The sequence below is a fragment of the Gallus gallus genome, chromosome 17 (assembly GCF_016699485.2).
Source record: "Gallus gallus isolate bGalGal1 chromosome 17, bGalGal1.mat.broiler.GRCg7b, whole genome shotgun sequence".
Taxonomy (NCBI): domain Eukaryota; kingdom Metazoa; phylum Chordata; class Aves; order Galliformes; family Phasianidae; genus Gallus; species Gallus gallus.
This window is the reverse complement of record NC_052548.1, coordinates 2,989,896-3,005,693: the sequence shown is the minus strand read 5'-3', so window position 1 is coordinate 3,005,693 and position 15,798 is coordinate 2,989,896. Positions and strand designations below refer to the sequence as shown.

Sequence of the window (15,798 nt, the reverse complement as noted above, 5' to 3'; positions counted from 1 at the left end):
CAAATGGAGTACAAAAGCTCCATGTACTTTCATGTCTAAAGGTTTCCTGACACTGTGTCAGAAGAAAATGCATTTATTTGGTAAAGAAAACAAAACATGCCATCAAGCAAGCGTGGTTCTGTCAGCTGCCTGCTGCAAGCACTCCTCAACCAATGTTATCTTGGTCATTCCCATCATGCCCTCCCCATCCCCTTCTTCAAAGGACCACGTTACAAATCAAGACAAAACAGATTAATGCTTAATTCCAAATATTAGATCCCCCGTGGGAAGAAAGATAAAACCCTTCCCTTTAAACTAATGACTAAATGGTCTCTTTGGGGATTAAAGGGATTTTAGCACCAGGATGATAAATAGTTTTTAGCAAAGCGGGCGCATAACATTGTATAAATCACAATTAGGGAGAAGAAGGAAACAAGGGGGTGGGGATGGCTTGGAGCTTCCCCAGCATCTGCCTTTTGGGGACTGGCTTACCAGGAAGGAGCAGAGGAAGATGAATGACACGAAGTAGAAGTAGGCGAAGTCGCTGCCGCACTCGTTCTTGGTGAGGCCGGAGAGTGGGTCGCAGGCCCTGTTGCTCAGGCATGACAGCATGATCTCGTGCCAGGCCTCCCCCGTGGCACTCCTGTGGACAGGTAGGCAGAGGGGTGTGAGCTCATCCCCACCTAATAACTAAGGTAATTATGGACGTTGAGCCAGGCCATAAGCCTTGCTCCTGAGCTCTAAGATGACCGCGTGCCCACTGCAAACTTAAATAGCTCCTAGATCACTCTGGTTTATATAGCTTAAGATGCCAGCAGCATTTAGTCCTTAAACCTCACTGCCTCATGCAGAAGCCTGCTTCCCATCACAGTCCTGCTGCCTCTGCCCACACCCTCCCACTGTGTGGCATTCAGAGTTTTGGTTGGAGTGGTTATTCTGAGCTGGAGAACTGCATTTCCACTTGGCTTCACAGAAACTATGCAAACCCGAACCTATGCAGGATATCGTTACCAGCACCAAGACACAAAGACTTATTTCCTGCTCACCTGCAAGCCTTGTGGTATTTGATATCTGCTTACCTGAACAGAAGCATCAAGGCTTGAAGGAAGGTACGGAAATTATTGTGCCGATTGATGGAGGTTTCGTCATTTAGTGCAATGTTTCCAAACACCTGCCACAGAAAGCAGAAGGGGTTCAGGGCAAATGCAGGCTGCTGTGGAATCACGTGGGAGTCGTGAGCATAGGTGGATCAAGTGGAGTTAGGAGAAAACACAGGAAAAGGATTTGCCCTGCCTCAAGGCAGACAGAAGTGTGTTGTGAAGATCGAATGGCAGAAAAACATCGGATTAATGTTCTTCATCTTCATGCTGACCTTTTCCAACACCTCTGTTCAGCTCCAGCGCAGGCTAGGAAAAATTCCTCATCTCTTTTTGGGAGGGAGTGGTGCCCGAAGAGCTCATTGGGCACAGCCTTGTGCCCTGCTTGTACCCACAGAGCAGGACCAGGTCTACAAGGCCATGCTCACCCACTTGACACCCATGCATGTGGATTGGCACTACGTTCAAGACTTGGCAGTAAGGACATAAAAAAGTGACCCCTTTTTGCTCTTCCAATTCCTTTCCTCATTCTAAGCCAGGTACTGATGCTGCTACAGAGGCAATAGCACATCCTGGTACCCTGGGACAAAACCAGGCTACTTACAGGCAGTATTAAAGCCAAAATTTTACCTGCATGCCAATAATGGCATAGATGAAGAAGAGCATTGCAATGAGAAGACACACATAAGGCAAGGCCTGTGGGAAAGGAGAAGAAAGTATTAACATCAGTAAACCTGTATTAGCCAGTAGCATTTAATTCCTGGGCAGCACTGCACTCTGTAGCATTTGTCCTTCAGGTAAAGGAGCTGGGAAAAGAAAACAATCCTGGAAGCCTTTGGCAGACAAAGCCCTGGAAGCAGGTATTCATCAATTACAAACCAGACTGTGTTTTCCAAGAGCTCTGTACACATTCTTGCAAGCAGATAAGCAGTAACCAGGGAAAACACAGTAAGAAACTCTGCAGCAGGCACTGTGACTACCAGCAGGCACTGGAGTTTCCTATGCATAATTACACAGGGACAAACCTTAATTTTTAATGACCTTGCTATAAATTTAGTATGAGAAAACACATATAGCCAAGGAACGAGTTCCTGCTCTGAATTAGGCACAGACTGCACCCCAAGAGGGTAAAAAGGTTCTGAGTTTTCATGAGAAATCAGTGAGTGCTGCAACATAATTATATCGCACGAGCTGGGAATAACAGCTAGTTTGCACTCAGGCTAGATGAAGAAGTAATTAATGCCTCTTAATTAGCAATAGTTGCAAAGATGCAAAGCCCTGCCCTGGGGCTGACCATAGGAAGCCTGGAGTCAGGGGAGGGGTTATGCAGCCCATGGCCAAGGATTGATTGGTCTCTGCTGGGAACCTTTGCACATGAGCCAAAGATGAGAGTGCAGCTTAGAGAGGGGATCAAAGATGGACAGACAGATCCCACTGCAGACAGACAGTTGTGGTCCATCAGACCAACACCACCAGCCCAGGTGCTGCAGTCTCAGCCTTTGGGTGACATCAGGTTCACATTCCCCTGTTTGGCTCTCTGTTTGCAGAGGGGCAGAGTGGGACTTCAGCCTATGCCATGTGCAGTTTGTTAGTAAAAGGCAGGTCTAGAACAACATACTTTGGTTTTGAATCATTACCAATGTACTAAGGACCTGGTACCTGCCCAAACTACTTAGAGACTGAGACTTGGCTGAGCCCCCTCTGTCTGATCCACCCAGAATGATACAGTCCAATAACACTGTCCTGGGTGGGAACATTTCATATCCACAAACCCATGTCTTAGCCTGTGGTGGAGGCTCTTGGCTGCAGCAGACCTCATTAGTTACAAGATGAGAGCAGCAGACATGTTACCTCCCTCCACGCTTATGGAAAACATGACCTAACAAACCTCATTGCTTGTGTCCTTTAAGGCATGGCATACTCACATCCCAGCCCCTTCCCATTAGTTGTTTGATGGGTGAAAGCGTAATGTAGTAACTGCATGTGAGAGCACCAGTTGCCTCTCTGGGGTCTCTCATGGGCAGAAAAGTGTAATATAGCACTCTCTCTGATCCTGGCTGTGGGATGGCAGCATGGATGCATCTAGTTCTTCTCCAGGCCACTTGTGGAAAGAAGAAATAGCTACGTTCCCAGCTTTGCCCTCTTAAAACTTGCCTCTAAGGTTTAAAAGTTCTAAGAGAAACTTCCTTCCAACCAGCCCTTGGATACCTATATACCCTTCCAACCTGTACCTGGATACAATACCAGCTCCAGCCCTGACCTATAGTCACGACCATGCTCTGAGTGAATTTTGGTAGTAGGAACAGCTTGGGTTTCTCTTCTACTCAGTTCTACCAAAACTGAGCCATGTGGACAAATTACTCTGGTTTAACATGTTACCACACCTCTGCTGACTGAGCACGTCTCTTAACCTGCACAACAGTGGGGTCAGATAAATTAACTTCAGTTGGAACTTGCTGCATGCAAATAGCAGGCATGAGGGCCCTCAGTAGTCACACTGCATTCTCCTTACAATAAAACAAGAGGTTTTGCCATGAGGATTTTGTGGTGGTCTCAACGACAACCTCAGCTTTGCACACTAGTGTCTGTGCAAAATGAGTATTACTACAACTGCACTGTGGAGATAGAGAGAGGCAGGGAGCTCTTTGATTCTCAATGGCTGATGCTGGAGAAGTGCAGAGCATCTCACGTGCCTTTTCCTGTCTCCCAGAGGCCCAACACTCACCTTAAATGACTGCACAAACGTCCAGAGCAAGATGCGGATAGTGTAACCCTGGCGAAGGAGCTTGATAAGTCTTGCTGCCCTGAAGAGCCGCAGGAAGCTGAGGTTGATGAAGTTGTCCTGTGGAAAGTAAAGGTTTTGTGTCCTTCAGAAATTAACGCGATGAGAAACCACAGCCCGCAAAAAAGAAATTAAAATTACCAGCTTCACGATCTAAGCAGCAAATCGGCCACCAGAAAACCTTCCAAAAGAAACATTCGTCAGTGCAGATCACTCCACATGCAGCAAGTATGAGAAAATCCCTCTCCACAAGAGCCCTCCCCTCTATCCTGGGTCAGTGACAGAAAAGGAAATGGCCCTTTCACGCTGTCCATGGAGGTCCTGTTTTCTTTGAGTAAGGCAGATTTTCTCCCCTAAAGACTCAGGGAGAGGTAATGGTGCCATATTATCATTTAGTAAAGAATGAGATTGAAGTCTTGGTCAGCTTGCTTTTCTACCATGAATTGAACTTCAACCAAGACAGCTGCGACAGACTGCGCATATAGCCTCTACTATAGTAGAGAAAGGCATTGTCCAGTGAAGATTAAAGCATCCTTGTAAAATAGGGATGTTTTCTAACCTGGAGATTTAAAGTATTTATATCCAACTTGTGACTGGACAGGCTCATCAAGGCGAAATGGCACCAGCAAGACTTTAGAAGATGGATCACTGGTAGCAAATTGGTTGGGGAGGTTGAGTGTACAGCAGCAGGCAGGTGCCTTAGGAGCCTGCTGATTCTCTCATTGCTATTAAATGTGCTTTCACAGGTGGATCAAAGAACTGCTGGAGATGGGGTCTGATTTCCATTCGTTTTGTGTGATTCTCCCCACCCCACACCCCCATCTTTTCTTTCCTTTATGGAAAAGAGGTTGCTTGCCCCAGCGAGCTAATCTAGAGAGGGTTCTTTCCAAAACAAAACATGCAAAAGCCAGATCCCTCTTGCCCTCCTGTTTTAAGGAGATGAAAAATATCCCCGCATTCTGTACCTATTCCAATTCACTTGTTTGTGAATCTCTGATCACAGCCACTCATTTGACTGAGTTAACTAAAGAGAGAAAACAGCTCGCTTTCAACTGTCAAGCAGTGGAGGGGAAGATACAGTCATAAGGAGCTCTTACTGGTAAAGATGAGCAAAGCCAGTCTTTCTCTCGTATCATCATTTTACCAGGAGGCACCCAGTCATATTAAAGTGACCCACATTTCTTGCTCATTTGGCTACAGAGCTCATGCTGAATTTGAGGGGGGGCTTGTTGGATCTATTCATTTATTTAAATGCCAGCTCAGTTTTTGGGCCATTAGCATCGCATTCCACCAATCCCATCAAAGAGTTCAAGAAATCAGGCATGCACTTGGTTTCTCTCATGTTAAAAAGGCAAGCAGCTCAGAGTTAGGCACAGACCATATATCAGACTTAATCCTCAAATAAAGACAAAAGAGTAAAGCACAGGAATGTTCCATGAAAGAGCAGACAACACCGAGCTCATTCAAGTCAGCAACAGAAAGCAGCTCTGGCAGGCAAAACACAAGCAAGGATTCCCCTGGGTTGGTCAAGGTCAGTAAAACAGGTGCTAAAATTCAATACCTGTCTCTTAGCATCAGCATCTGTTTTATTTTTATTGCGTTGGTTACAGTCCCTTCACAACATACTGGTTGAACTCACCTTGGGTAAAGGCTGTACAGAGCCAGGGACAGAGTGTGGCTGTGTGACCGAGGTGCCACCAGCAGCCTGGCCCTTACTGTCCTGATGGGGTGCATCCAGACCCATGGCTAAGGCTTAACCCAGAGCCCACTGCAACCCCAGGAATTTTCCCCACCTGCAGGAACTGGATCAGCCTTATGTGATCCTGTTCGTGGCACTATTGCAAGTCAGGCAAATTATTACCTTCATAGCATCCCTGGAGCCTGATCTTCCCCATCGCAAGGCTAAGGCTCCTCCAAGGAGCACGCACACAGGCAGCATCTGCAGGATCTGGCTCTCTGTGTGTCATTGCCTTACTTCCCTCTTTCAACATTAATACAGTTTAGCAGCAAACCTTTACTCTGCTCAGACTTTGCTCTAATCTCCTATTACAGTGAGCGTGGTGCTCCACATCCGCTTTGGTCACGCCTCACACACGACATCCAATTGAGACTTTCTACATGACAGTTTTTGTATGAGCAGCACAAAACGGGGGCTTCAAAACTGTCTATGCATGTCTACAGATTTCCACTGCTTTTTTTCCCAGCTTCAAATCTTCCCTTTTTGATTCAACCACTGCCATTTTCTAAAGAGCAACGGAAGCCTCAGCTCCACGGGGAATCCTTTGCAACCCAGGAAAATCCAGCATCACTCGTGTGCACAGAACTTGCAAAGAGGCAAAATCACACACGCCTGTGACGGGCAGGAGGGCTTCACATGTAACCCTCAGCACACCGCGTAGAAAACCCATCCTTGGGCTGCTCAGCCCTCCAGGCGCTATCAGAATGGCATGCAGTTAAAGGGGGAACTCCACATTGCAATATTTCTCATGGATAGCAGTGTTTTGCATGGATTCTCCACCCATTTAGCTACCCTTCTGCAGCACATGGCACACACATGATTGTCTTCTGGATCGCCAGGGTTTGTCTTTCCAGAGTTTTGTTTGTGTTTCTGTTGCACAGATGTTACAGGCCACTGGGTGCTCACGTGAGGCATCACTGTTCAATGATTCTGTGATCCATCTGAGGACCAGCCAACTGTGCTTGAAAAATGTTTCCTTCTGGCCTGTTGCTATTACCTCAGAAGAGGAGGTGAATGGGTCTCTGGAACCAAGGGCATCAAGAGACCCACATGGGTCTGTGCAGTGCCTACCTGGAGCTCACTGAAAGCAGGAGAGGAGGAGGGAGTGGGAAGAAGAGCCATCACAGGAGCAGAACTGGCCTTGACTGCTGCCCAGCCACAAGTAGACTGCTCCTCTATCCTTTCTTAGGGTGTTTTCCACAGCAAAAACCAGAAAAAAAGCATGCTGGACAGGGCATACAGCCACTGCCTGGATCTATTTCTCCAGCATCTAAAGTACTTGATTGCTTTTCTCCTTGATACAGGATCTGTGCATGCTGTCCAGAGAAATGCAGAAGGAGCTCTGCAGCAAAGCACCACCTCAGTGGATTTACTCTTTTGGATGTTTAAACCTGAGGTGGGAATGAGTTTGTCATGTTACAGCTGGAGGATTTAGCAGAGGGGGTTTCTTGATGCTGCCCCACAGCAATAAACTCAGCAGAAGCTGGGCTGGTCATCCTTACATGTACGGCTGCCCAGCTGAGGGACACAACCCAAAACAACGTCATGGATCCTCACATTTCTGTCGTCAGAACAAGAAGCTCACCCAAAGCGGCCAAGCTACCACAAAGGCATGGAAAGGGGAATCCAACCAGCCCAAGAACTCAGGAAAATTTGGCAGTTCTCACACGGCTACAAGAATTAATCTGTGCTGCTAAGGAACAGCAGCAGCTCAGCACTGCAAAAATGGAACCTGTGCCTTGGACACCAAGCAATGGAAGGATCCTGGACCTGGGCACATGACCATAGAGGCTGCAGTCTAATGATTGCAGGATGAATGTTTAAATCTTTAACTTGCAACACAGACAGCAACAAGGCCAAAATTTGGAGAAATGGAGGCAAGCTGATTTTTCTAGTATATTATCGTGTGAGCAAGCTGATGTCAGAGCAGTTCTCAGTGCCGCTTGGGCCAGGGGAGCCAACGTTTAATCTCCTAGAGCTGTCCTCACAGCTCCCACATGTCAACAGTGGTTCCAGCCCATGGTACAGTGCAAACCTCTAACTTACACAGCACTGTATCTGTGTTTGCTGTTCACTAGCAGAAAGTTTCCTCCTGGAGCCCCTCTTAGGCAAGCACAGAGGCTGGCTGCAGGTCATGAGAAAGACTCACACTCATTTGTTTCTGAACAGCAAATGTGCAACAGAAAGACTAGATGCTAAGTTAAACTAGATCTTTTCGTAGAGTTTTTGATAAGCTTGTGGCCTCATTTATGTTATTCTTAATCACAGCCAAGATAATTAACAATAGAATAATATTATTTTTGAGAATATTTCCAAACACAAAGCCTCCTATTTCCAAAGACACCTCTGGAATCAGGCACTGTAATTCCTAACGGGATCTGGCACCCAGCACTTCTCAGCCTCATTTACAGGGTGGCTTCTGCAATTTACATGAGACGTTTGCTTTCGCATCCAGGGACTCAGTGTCCGCTGCGGTGGCACCACGCTTCTATATGCCAGTACTACAGAGTTTTCAAAGTTGAATAAAAAACAATCTTTCCCACAATTTCTCTTTTGATTTGAGAGAAGCAATTCCGTAATGGCTTTTTAATAATTTTCTTTTTTTTTTTTTTTTTGAGCCTTACAATAACCACAGGCTTAGAAATACCTTTAAGGCCGTCCTCTTCGACATTCTGCTCAACACATCTTATCCAAAAGGAAGATAATAACAGCTTCTGAGAACTGAATGTGGTGCCACTGCTTACAAATGGAAGGGTTTCCCATCCAGGCCATCCAGAAGCATTCTTCCCTCTCACCCTCATCCGATTCTCCATGAAGATAAAGCAAGTGGAAGTCCCCCCTTTATCAGTGTTGGGTGTAACAAACAGAGGAGAACGGGCTATTGGTAACTGCATTTGCCTCACGTCACCAATTAGCCAAGGGGAAGAAGGTGCAGAACAGAAGCCAGTTTTGAGGCACGCTGCAGTGAGGCTTTTTTCACCAGTGCAATCGGAAATCTCATCAAAACAAATTAAATTAAAGAAAAACGAGAGAAAATAAAAGCAGAGAATTTAAATAATTGTTTAAATTCAATGAAACCAACCGTGTCCTATATGTGATGTTTTCATGGATGGATATTGGCAAGATTATTTACAAATTTATTTTTTTTTGAGCAGCAGGTGCACAACATACAGACGGAGACATGGTTTTCGCATTGTATGTTGATTGGATGGCGTGATTCAGCAGGTAGATAAGGAAAATAAAGAACAAAACAGGAAACAAAAGAGAAAATGAGTAATCAGGACAAGCAAAAAAGGAAACTCTGAAAATTTCACTGGAAAAAAACTGTCGGGCTTTTGGGGGTGTTATTTTTATGGCAATTATATAAATTAAAGAATGCTTCAAACCAAAAGAGGTTCTGAGATCCTAAAGGTAACACAGACAGTGCAGTCATTATTTGCATTTCTTTCTGTAATGCAAATCGGGAGACAATTCACAAACACTTCTCATGACGCTTTTTGTATTTCCAGGCACAGAAATAGATGTCAGTTTTCCGTACACCCATTGGGCCTCCTGGGGCCAGCTGTGGCCACAAGGATAGCTTCTCCTTAATGCCACCTCTTTGCTGTTTTACTTCAATTACTGAGAGGGTTAAAAAACTGACATGCACGTTTTTGCCTAAGGAAATAAAAAAAAAATATGTATATTCCACTGCATTCACGAAGTAAATTACGTATGACACGACTACCAAAGTAAAATAAAGCAATTAGTCAATACATTTCTTTTCCTTTTATCTTTAGTTTTCAGTGGATCAAAGTACCAACGTAGCAAGGCTGGTGGAAGCCAAGTCTCTCAAGGTGAGACCGCCCAGGTGAGCAGGGTTAGTTGCTTCAGAGGACACTTACAGTTGGAAAGACATAGATCATCATGTAGGAAATCAGTGCTCCTGCACCTATTTGCTAGCCTGACATCAAAATCAAGTGAAAGATGTTCCTGTCCATGGCAAGGGGGTTGGACTAGATGATCTCCAGAGGTCTCTTCCAATCCAAACCATTCTGTGATTCATCCCCAGCAAGCATCCCATCACAAGGGTGGTGAAGAGCTGTTTATTTTGGGAATACATCCACGTAACCAGTAGCATCAACATTCTGACAATCACCTGGGCTTCTCTCAGTCTGAGAAACCCTGAGATGTAAGTGGACAACTGCAGGGCTGAGCACATGGGACAGGGCTACCTGCCACCCAAATATCTGCATGGCCACCCATCAGGCAAAGAGAGAAGACAGCATCTCATGGTGGCTCTGGGTCATGGCCAGTAAAGACCTGATCTCTCTGGTAACTTTCAGCTCTCAGACACAGTGCAGAGCTGTTGTATTTCCAAGCAGCAAAAAAATGTGCTTGTGCTTCCCAAGCAGCCTTGGGGCACCTTGGGCTTCCCAAAGTGCCATGGGTCAGAGCTGCACATCCTATGAATTACTGTGGACCCAACAAAGTGGGACCAGAGCAGCACTGCCTCATCTTTCTGTTCATCTTCCAGCCTAGGTCCCATCAGAGTCCTTGGGCCTGGGAGGGAAGGAAGGGTGGCACTGGAGGGTCTGATATAGCTCTACCTACAATACGTGCCTCTGGATGAGGCAAGCGCTCTGTGACAATCAGCCTGAAAGCTGCAATTATTTACTGCCATTAACAGTTGTGTTATAAATATAATCTTTGAGGCACTGTTGCAAGTTCTCACTTGAATAGTTCAGCAGCAATTCAGTGCTTCAGTGTCACCTTTAAGCTAACTAAGCTCCTTCCTCATGCCTCTTCAGTACGCTGCTCACGATGCATTTGAACTCCCAGCCCATTGCCCTGGCTGAGGCTCAGAGATGGATGCACACAGCTTAAAAAATAGCACACTGGTGGCTACAACAGCTATTCAGTGCAGGTGGGTGTGCTGCTGCAGACAAGCATGGGCTGGAGAGAGATCAGAGAAGCACCGCATGAAAGATGTTTTGAGAAACAAGTCTATCAAGAAGGCAGGGGGACCTCTAGGTACTCTGCAGGGGAAAGCATGTGGGCAGGAGACACACTGACTGTGCAGAAATGCTGAAGAATGGGAGGATATAGAGAGAGCAGAGCTCTAATTAGTCTGTGAACTGACAGGCAGAACTGAGAGGTAAGGGGCTGGAAAGGCAGTAGGGTTAATATGAAAGACGTTTGTGAACAGCTTCATATTGGATGCCCTGGTAAACTCCATCAGGTAGTCCTCCCCAAGGCTGGCTTGGTGGACATAATGAGTCAAACCGAGACTCTCGATTATCACGAGAGGATATGGGAAAAGTGTATAGATGCTGGGGAGCCTAACTCTATTGGATTTTGATGTTTTAGAGGTAACTCCTCCTCCTCCTCAGAGGCATCCCTGAATCGCTGCAATCCTTGATGCTGGAAACCAAAGAAACCAGTGCAGGGCAGAAAGTGATGCAGCTGCTCCAGCACCACCAAAGCTACTGCATCAGTGATCCCCACATGGGGATCTGAGAGCACATTTACTCTCCAGCCTGAAGACCAGGAGAAGATAGGGAACCTCTATGCACTAACTCTTATTCCTTCTCTTCCCAAAGGAGCATTTACCAAATTCCAAGACCATAGGCTCAAGTTCATTGTGCTGCTCTTCGCTCCTGGTAACATCAGCCAAAAGATGGTTAGAAAGGAAATGTCAGTCTCTGTGGCTGACGTGCAAGATTTTCAAACCAAAGCAAAGGTTTGGGTGCCGGAGACCATCAGAGCATGTGCCACTGCAGAGGGAATGAAGGCAGGCATCCAATGCCCACCCACAGCACTGCAAATCTTCCAGGTTCTCAGAGGTGGCTTGATCTAAATAATTCTACCCTGTGTACTAAGATCAAAAGGTAATGCAAAAGTCTATGATATTTGTCAACTGTTAAACGAATACCATTTGCAAAGGGAGTAAAAGGTTTTATTTTTCCTGTGTTTTCTGTGCCAGTGTTATTAGATAATAATATATTTTGTCAGAAACAGTAATATGGTCTTCAGCACCAGCTGAATGTCCTGTAAAGAAGCCTGGGGACCATAGTACATAGCACACACAGAACAGGTCTATAAGCAAATCTCAGGAACTGAGAAGAAAAAGGTATGGTAAAATTCAAATCCATTACATACAGATTTAGCATCATCAGCTAAAACATGCACTGGGAGAGAAAAGGAGCACATTTTAATATTGGATAACATCAGATTGCCAAAGCTTCAGTCAGTTATTTGCTGCCCTTATGGAAAAATCCTCTAGAATTTAATGGCAAGTTTGTGCACTTAACGTAATCTCCAGGACTCATTAGCAGGGAGACTGAGGACATGGGATGGGTGGCCAACGAATATTATGGTATAGTTACATCTTATTTTTATTTTTTTAGTAGTAATTGCCCTGCAGAACTTTTGCGTGCAGAACAGAAATCAAAATTCCCCCAGGGCAGACTGTGCAGGTCTGTGAGCTTCTGGCTGGGTTTATGTTCCTGTGCTCTTTCCTCTTATCTCCTTCTCCCTGCTCAGTATAGGCTGGGATCCCCAGAGAACAGACATGATACTGGGGTATGTGTGCGTGCCCTGCAAGGCACCTCACTCTACGAGCCAGCAGCTTTCATTAGACTCCTTTTGACATTGTCCCCTTATTAAATTCAACAGGATTTTTCCACTAATAGGCAAAAACAGCTCGGGGTTAGAGCCTTTTTCTGAATGGGAAGGAGAGCCTGCTTCCTGACAGTCATCAGCACCATGACTCTCAACAGAGCTTGTCTTTGGGCCAGACAGCATCTCTGTGCAAAGAGCAAGAGCTGTTGGAAGTAGGCTGCCAGGTCACCCAAGGACTTCAGCACACCGTAGGGTTGGTAGGGAGAAGGTGCAGTGTCCTGACAGGGTACAGCTTTATGGGTAAATGAAGAATATTGAGCAAACTGTACTTACCGCAATCTCTGTTACTAAAATATCAGTAATACTTCCCAACACTGTTACAAAATCAAAGACATTCCAGGCATCTCGGAAATAATTCTGTCAAATGAGAACACAAGAGGACAGGGAGATACAGGTGTTATTATCTCTTTGCAAGACAATGTCTTTGGTTGTTTGCTTGCTTTTAAATCATGAAATACAAGCATTTTAGGTAGAGAGGGGACAGTTAAAGGAAATGAGGAAGGCACATACCAGCACACCAAAGGCAATGATCTTCAGCACACACTCCATTGAAAACATGGATGTAAAGACAATATTCAGGCATTTCAACATTTCTTCATATGCTTCTGGAGCATCATAGAACTAAACCAAGATGGAAGGAAGGCTGTTACTGGAAATCATTCATGATGGCAGAGTAAAACCTTGCCAGCTGACTCAACTGACTGAAAGGAGTTAGAGCATCTCCAAGGAGTGAACCGATACTGTGCAGGCTGAATCAGGAGCTGCAGAACTCCAGAGCCCAGCTCCCATTCACAGTGCCTCATCACAACCAAACCACCTCCCTCTGGGGATGGATGGAATCCCACATGGCCTCTGGAAATCATATGAGTAAGATGAGGAAGAAGTAATAGTTGATCCTGCCAATCCACCCAGCTCTCATGTTGAGAGCACAAAACCTCTACAGAAAATACCATGTCTTCTAGCCCATAATTGCAAAGATTCAGTAACAGCTCACTAACCTTCATCATGAGAACAATAGTATTGAGTGCAATCATGACCATGATAAAATACTCAAAGGGCGGGGACACCACAAATTTCCACATCTTGTACTGAAATGACTGCTTGTTCTGAGGCATGTAGCGGGTCAGTGGCTTGGCACTTATGGCGAAGTCAATGCAGGCCCTCTACAAAACAAAAACAGGATTAAAAGAATACAAAAAAGGGCTGGCAGTTCCATCAGTCAGAATATTGCTGGGAGTAGAGCACTGACTGGAGGATGGTACTTTTAAGTGTTTCTTACACATGATGCAAGTACTGATTACTACAGTAAAGTGTAGCGCATCATCCCCACATTGTGGTCACTCCTCAATCCTGATGGATCTACCAAACCCCACAGGACCATAACCCTGCAAGATGGCCTTGCACCACTTGGCAGGTCCCAGTCCCTTACTGCTTAAAGAAATGAGTTTTAAATTCATGGGCTCACTTCACAAACCACTTGGCCAATTCCTCCCGACAAAGAACTCCAGAAAAGGGAGGGTTAATGAAGATGTTATTTGTGTTTTTAAAAAGTATTATGAAGCTCAGGTCTGTTCTAACACACAACCAGGTAATAACAACTTTGAAAAGTGAACCAAATTCAACCAACAGATTATCCAACAAAAATTAATGGGTGAACCTCTACAGAAAACACCACGTGTTTTCTGGTGAACTCAAAGGTATCTCTAGTTGGAAATTTCTACAAGAAGAAAAGTATATTAAAATGATGTCAATTCTGAAACAATTTCTCATGCATTATTGAGATAAAAATTCAAAACCTCCAAGCTTGTCATGCTGCAAATTTCAGGGATACGGCTGAATTTTGGACTTTTTGTTCAAACAGACAAACAGTTGAAACACTGTAGAATTGATTAAAAGTAATCTCTTTTAATCAAAAATCAGGTTCCAGTTTCAAAGTTTTCAAAGGAAAAGAGGGTTTTTTTTGGAACCACAGGCAGACCAGACAAAGGATTTTACAAATACTAAAATTCTACCTGTGTTCATGAAGAAACGGGATACATTTGTGGAAGAACAATACAGAGCTGCTGCTAACAACAGTGAGACCACATCTAACTAACGAGGTTCCTGAGTTGGAAGCAGTGCTGTTTGCTAGAGTGTGGAAGGAAAGCACTGCACGGCATCTTTTGGCTGCTGCAGGAGAACACTGTCTCAGCCAAGCAAAAACAGGCTGGTAAGGGCAACTTTCCACTGGGGAGCAGCAGCAACTTTCACTTTGATTTCTGATGAACAGCCACTGAAATGTCAAACACTTCTGTCTCCTTTTGCACATACACGCTTGAGCTAACAATCAGCACTAACTCCACTTTGCAGCAGAGGTGTGATCCACAGGGATATGGGACACTGCTTAGCTAAAGTGCAGCATTTCGGACTGTCCCTGGTTTTGATTTTATGCAAAAGCCTGTAAGTGAAAGTCTGTAAGGGGACCGATGTCTATAGCCTCTAAGTCTTGCATTCAGCACATGACACCACACGTTCTGAAGCCCCTCCTAGTGCAGCAGGGATGAAGAGATTGTCCCCTCAGCATCAAAGTGCTCTGAATCCCCAAGGTGCCACCTCCCACAGCTGCTCAATCCATAAGATGTGGGTACCTCATTTTTCTCTAGGCTGCATTCTGACATCACTTTATCTCCTTGCTCTTGGAAGGTGATTATGATTAACGCCACAAAGATGTTCACAAAGAAAAAAGGGAAGACAACAAAATACACCACGTAAAAGATAGACATTTCCATTCGGTAGCCAGGGCTGGGACCCTGTTCCTCGTAGGTAGCATCCACTGAGTGCTTCAGCACACTGTAAGCAAGCGCAAAGAGAGAAGAAAAGTCAATGAAATCACTGTGAAGCACCAATGATACTGTAATAGTCATTCACCGGCCTTCACCTGCATGGAGGGTTTTCCACATATGCTCAGGTCAAACCTGTTCCCATCTCAGTGATTAGGAAGAAGTTTTCCTTGAGGATACTTTTAGGGAAACCCTCTCTGTTTCCAACATTCTGATGAATGGTGGTGATTTACTATGTACAGATCCACATATCCACCCTGGACAAGTGAGGGGAGAGGATATAGACAGATCTGGCTTCTCTTCTGCTCTGGTCAATATGAATGAAATAAGAGTGGGAAGAGAGGTACTGATGGTCTTTGAGTACCCAGGGGAACATAAGGGTTTGAAGAGTGGAGACTGATGCTGGTTTAATCTTTATTTTACTGAATAACTGAATGTGGAGGACAGGAAAGTCCAGTCACATAGAGATACCTATTCATGAACTGCCATCTGTGTGTCCCAGCAGAAATGTCTCCAAAATAAAGCTGTATGTTGAGCAATACATACAATCTGGGGCTCAAATATCCAATACACATTCAGCTTGGGCACAATGCTTTCCCCCCCCCTTTTCTTACATCTCCATGACAAATTGTGCACCTAAGGAAGGTGTACACGTCCAAGAGAAAAACGCCCACTCATCAGTGTACAAGTGAAGAGGGGCATTGAGAATGCTACCCACTG

The 15,798-nt window shown here is 45.1% G+C and overlaps 1 protein-coding gene across 23 annotated transcripts in view; it reads right to left on the bottom strand.

The window, feature by feature from the left end:
- CACNA1B (calcium voltage-gated channel subunit alpha1 B) overlaps positions 1-15,798 on the bottom strand; it is a 260,207-nt gene that overhangs the window by 30,763 nt on the left and 213,646 nt on the right. For 16 of the 23 annotated variants that reach the window (XR_001464423.4, XM_015279262.4, XM_015279261.4 and 13 more), the window contains 9 exons: positions 14,887-15,088; positions 13,258-13,422; positions 12,770-12,880; positions 12,533-12,616; positions 8,679-8,684; positions 3,802-3,918; positions 1,707-1,772; positions 1,059-1,150; positions 472-622 (listed from right to left, as the gene is read on the bottom strand). Coding sequence is in view for 22 of the 23 variants with exons in the window: in XM_015279262.4 (XP_015134748.3) it covers positions 472-622; positions 1,059-1,150; positions 1,707-1,772; positions 3,802-3,918; positions 8,679-8,684; positions 12,533-12,616; positions 12,770-12,880; positions 13,258-13,422; positions 14,887-15,088 (994 nt within the window). In the remaining variant the exon portion in view is untranslated. The remainder of the gene's footprint in view (positions 1-471; positions 623-1,058; positions 1,151-1,706; positions 1,773-3,801; positions 3,919-8,678; positions 8,685-12,532; positions 12,617-12,769; positions 12,881-13,257; positions 13,423-14,886; positions 15,089-15,798) is intronic. The other 7 variants (XM_015279263.4, XM_015279266.4, XM_015279265.4 and 4 more) reach the window with 1 other exon arrangement.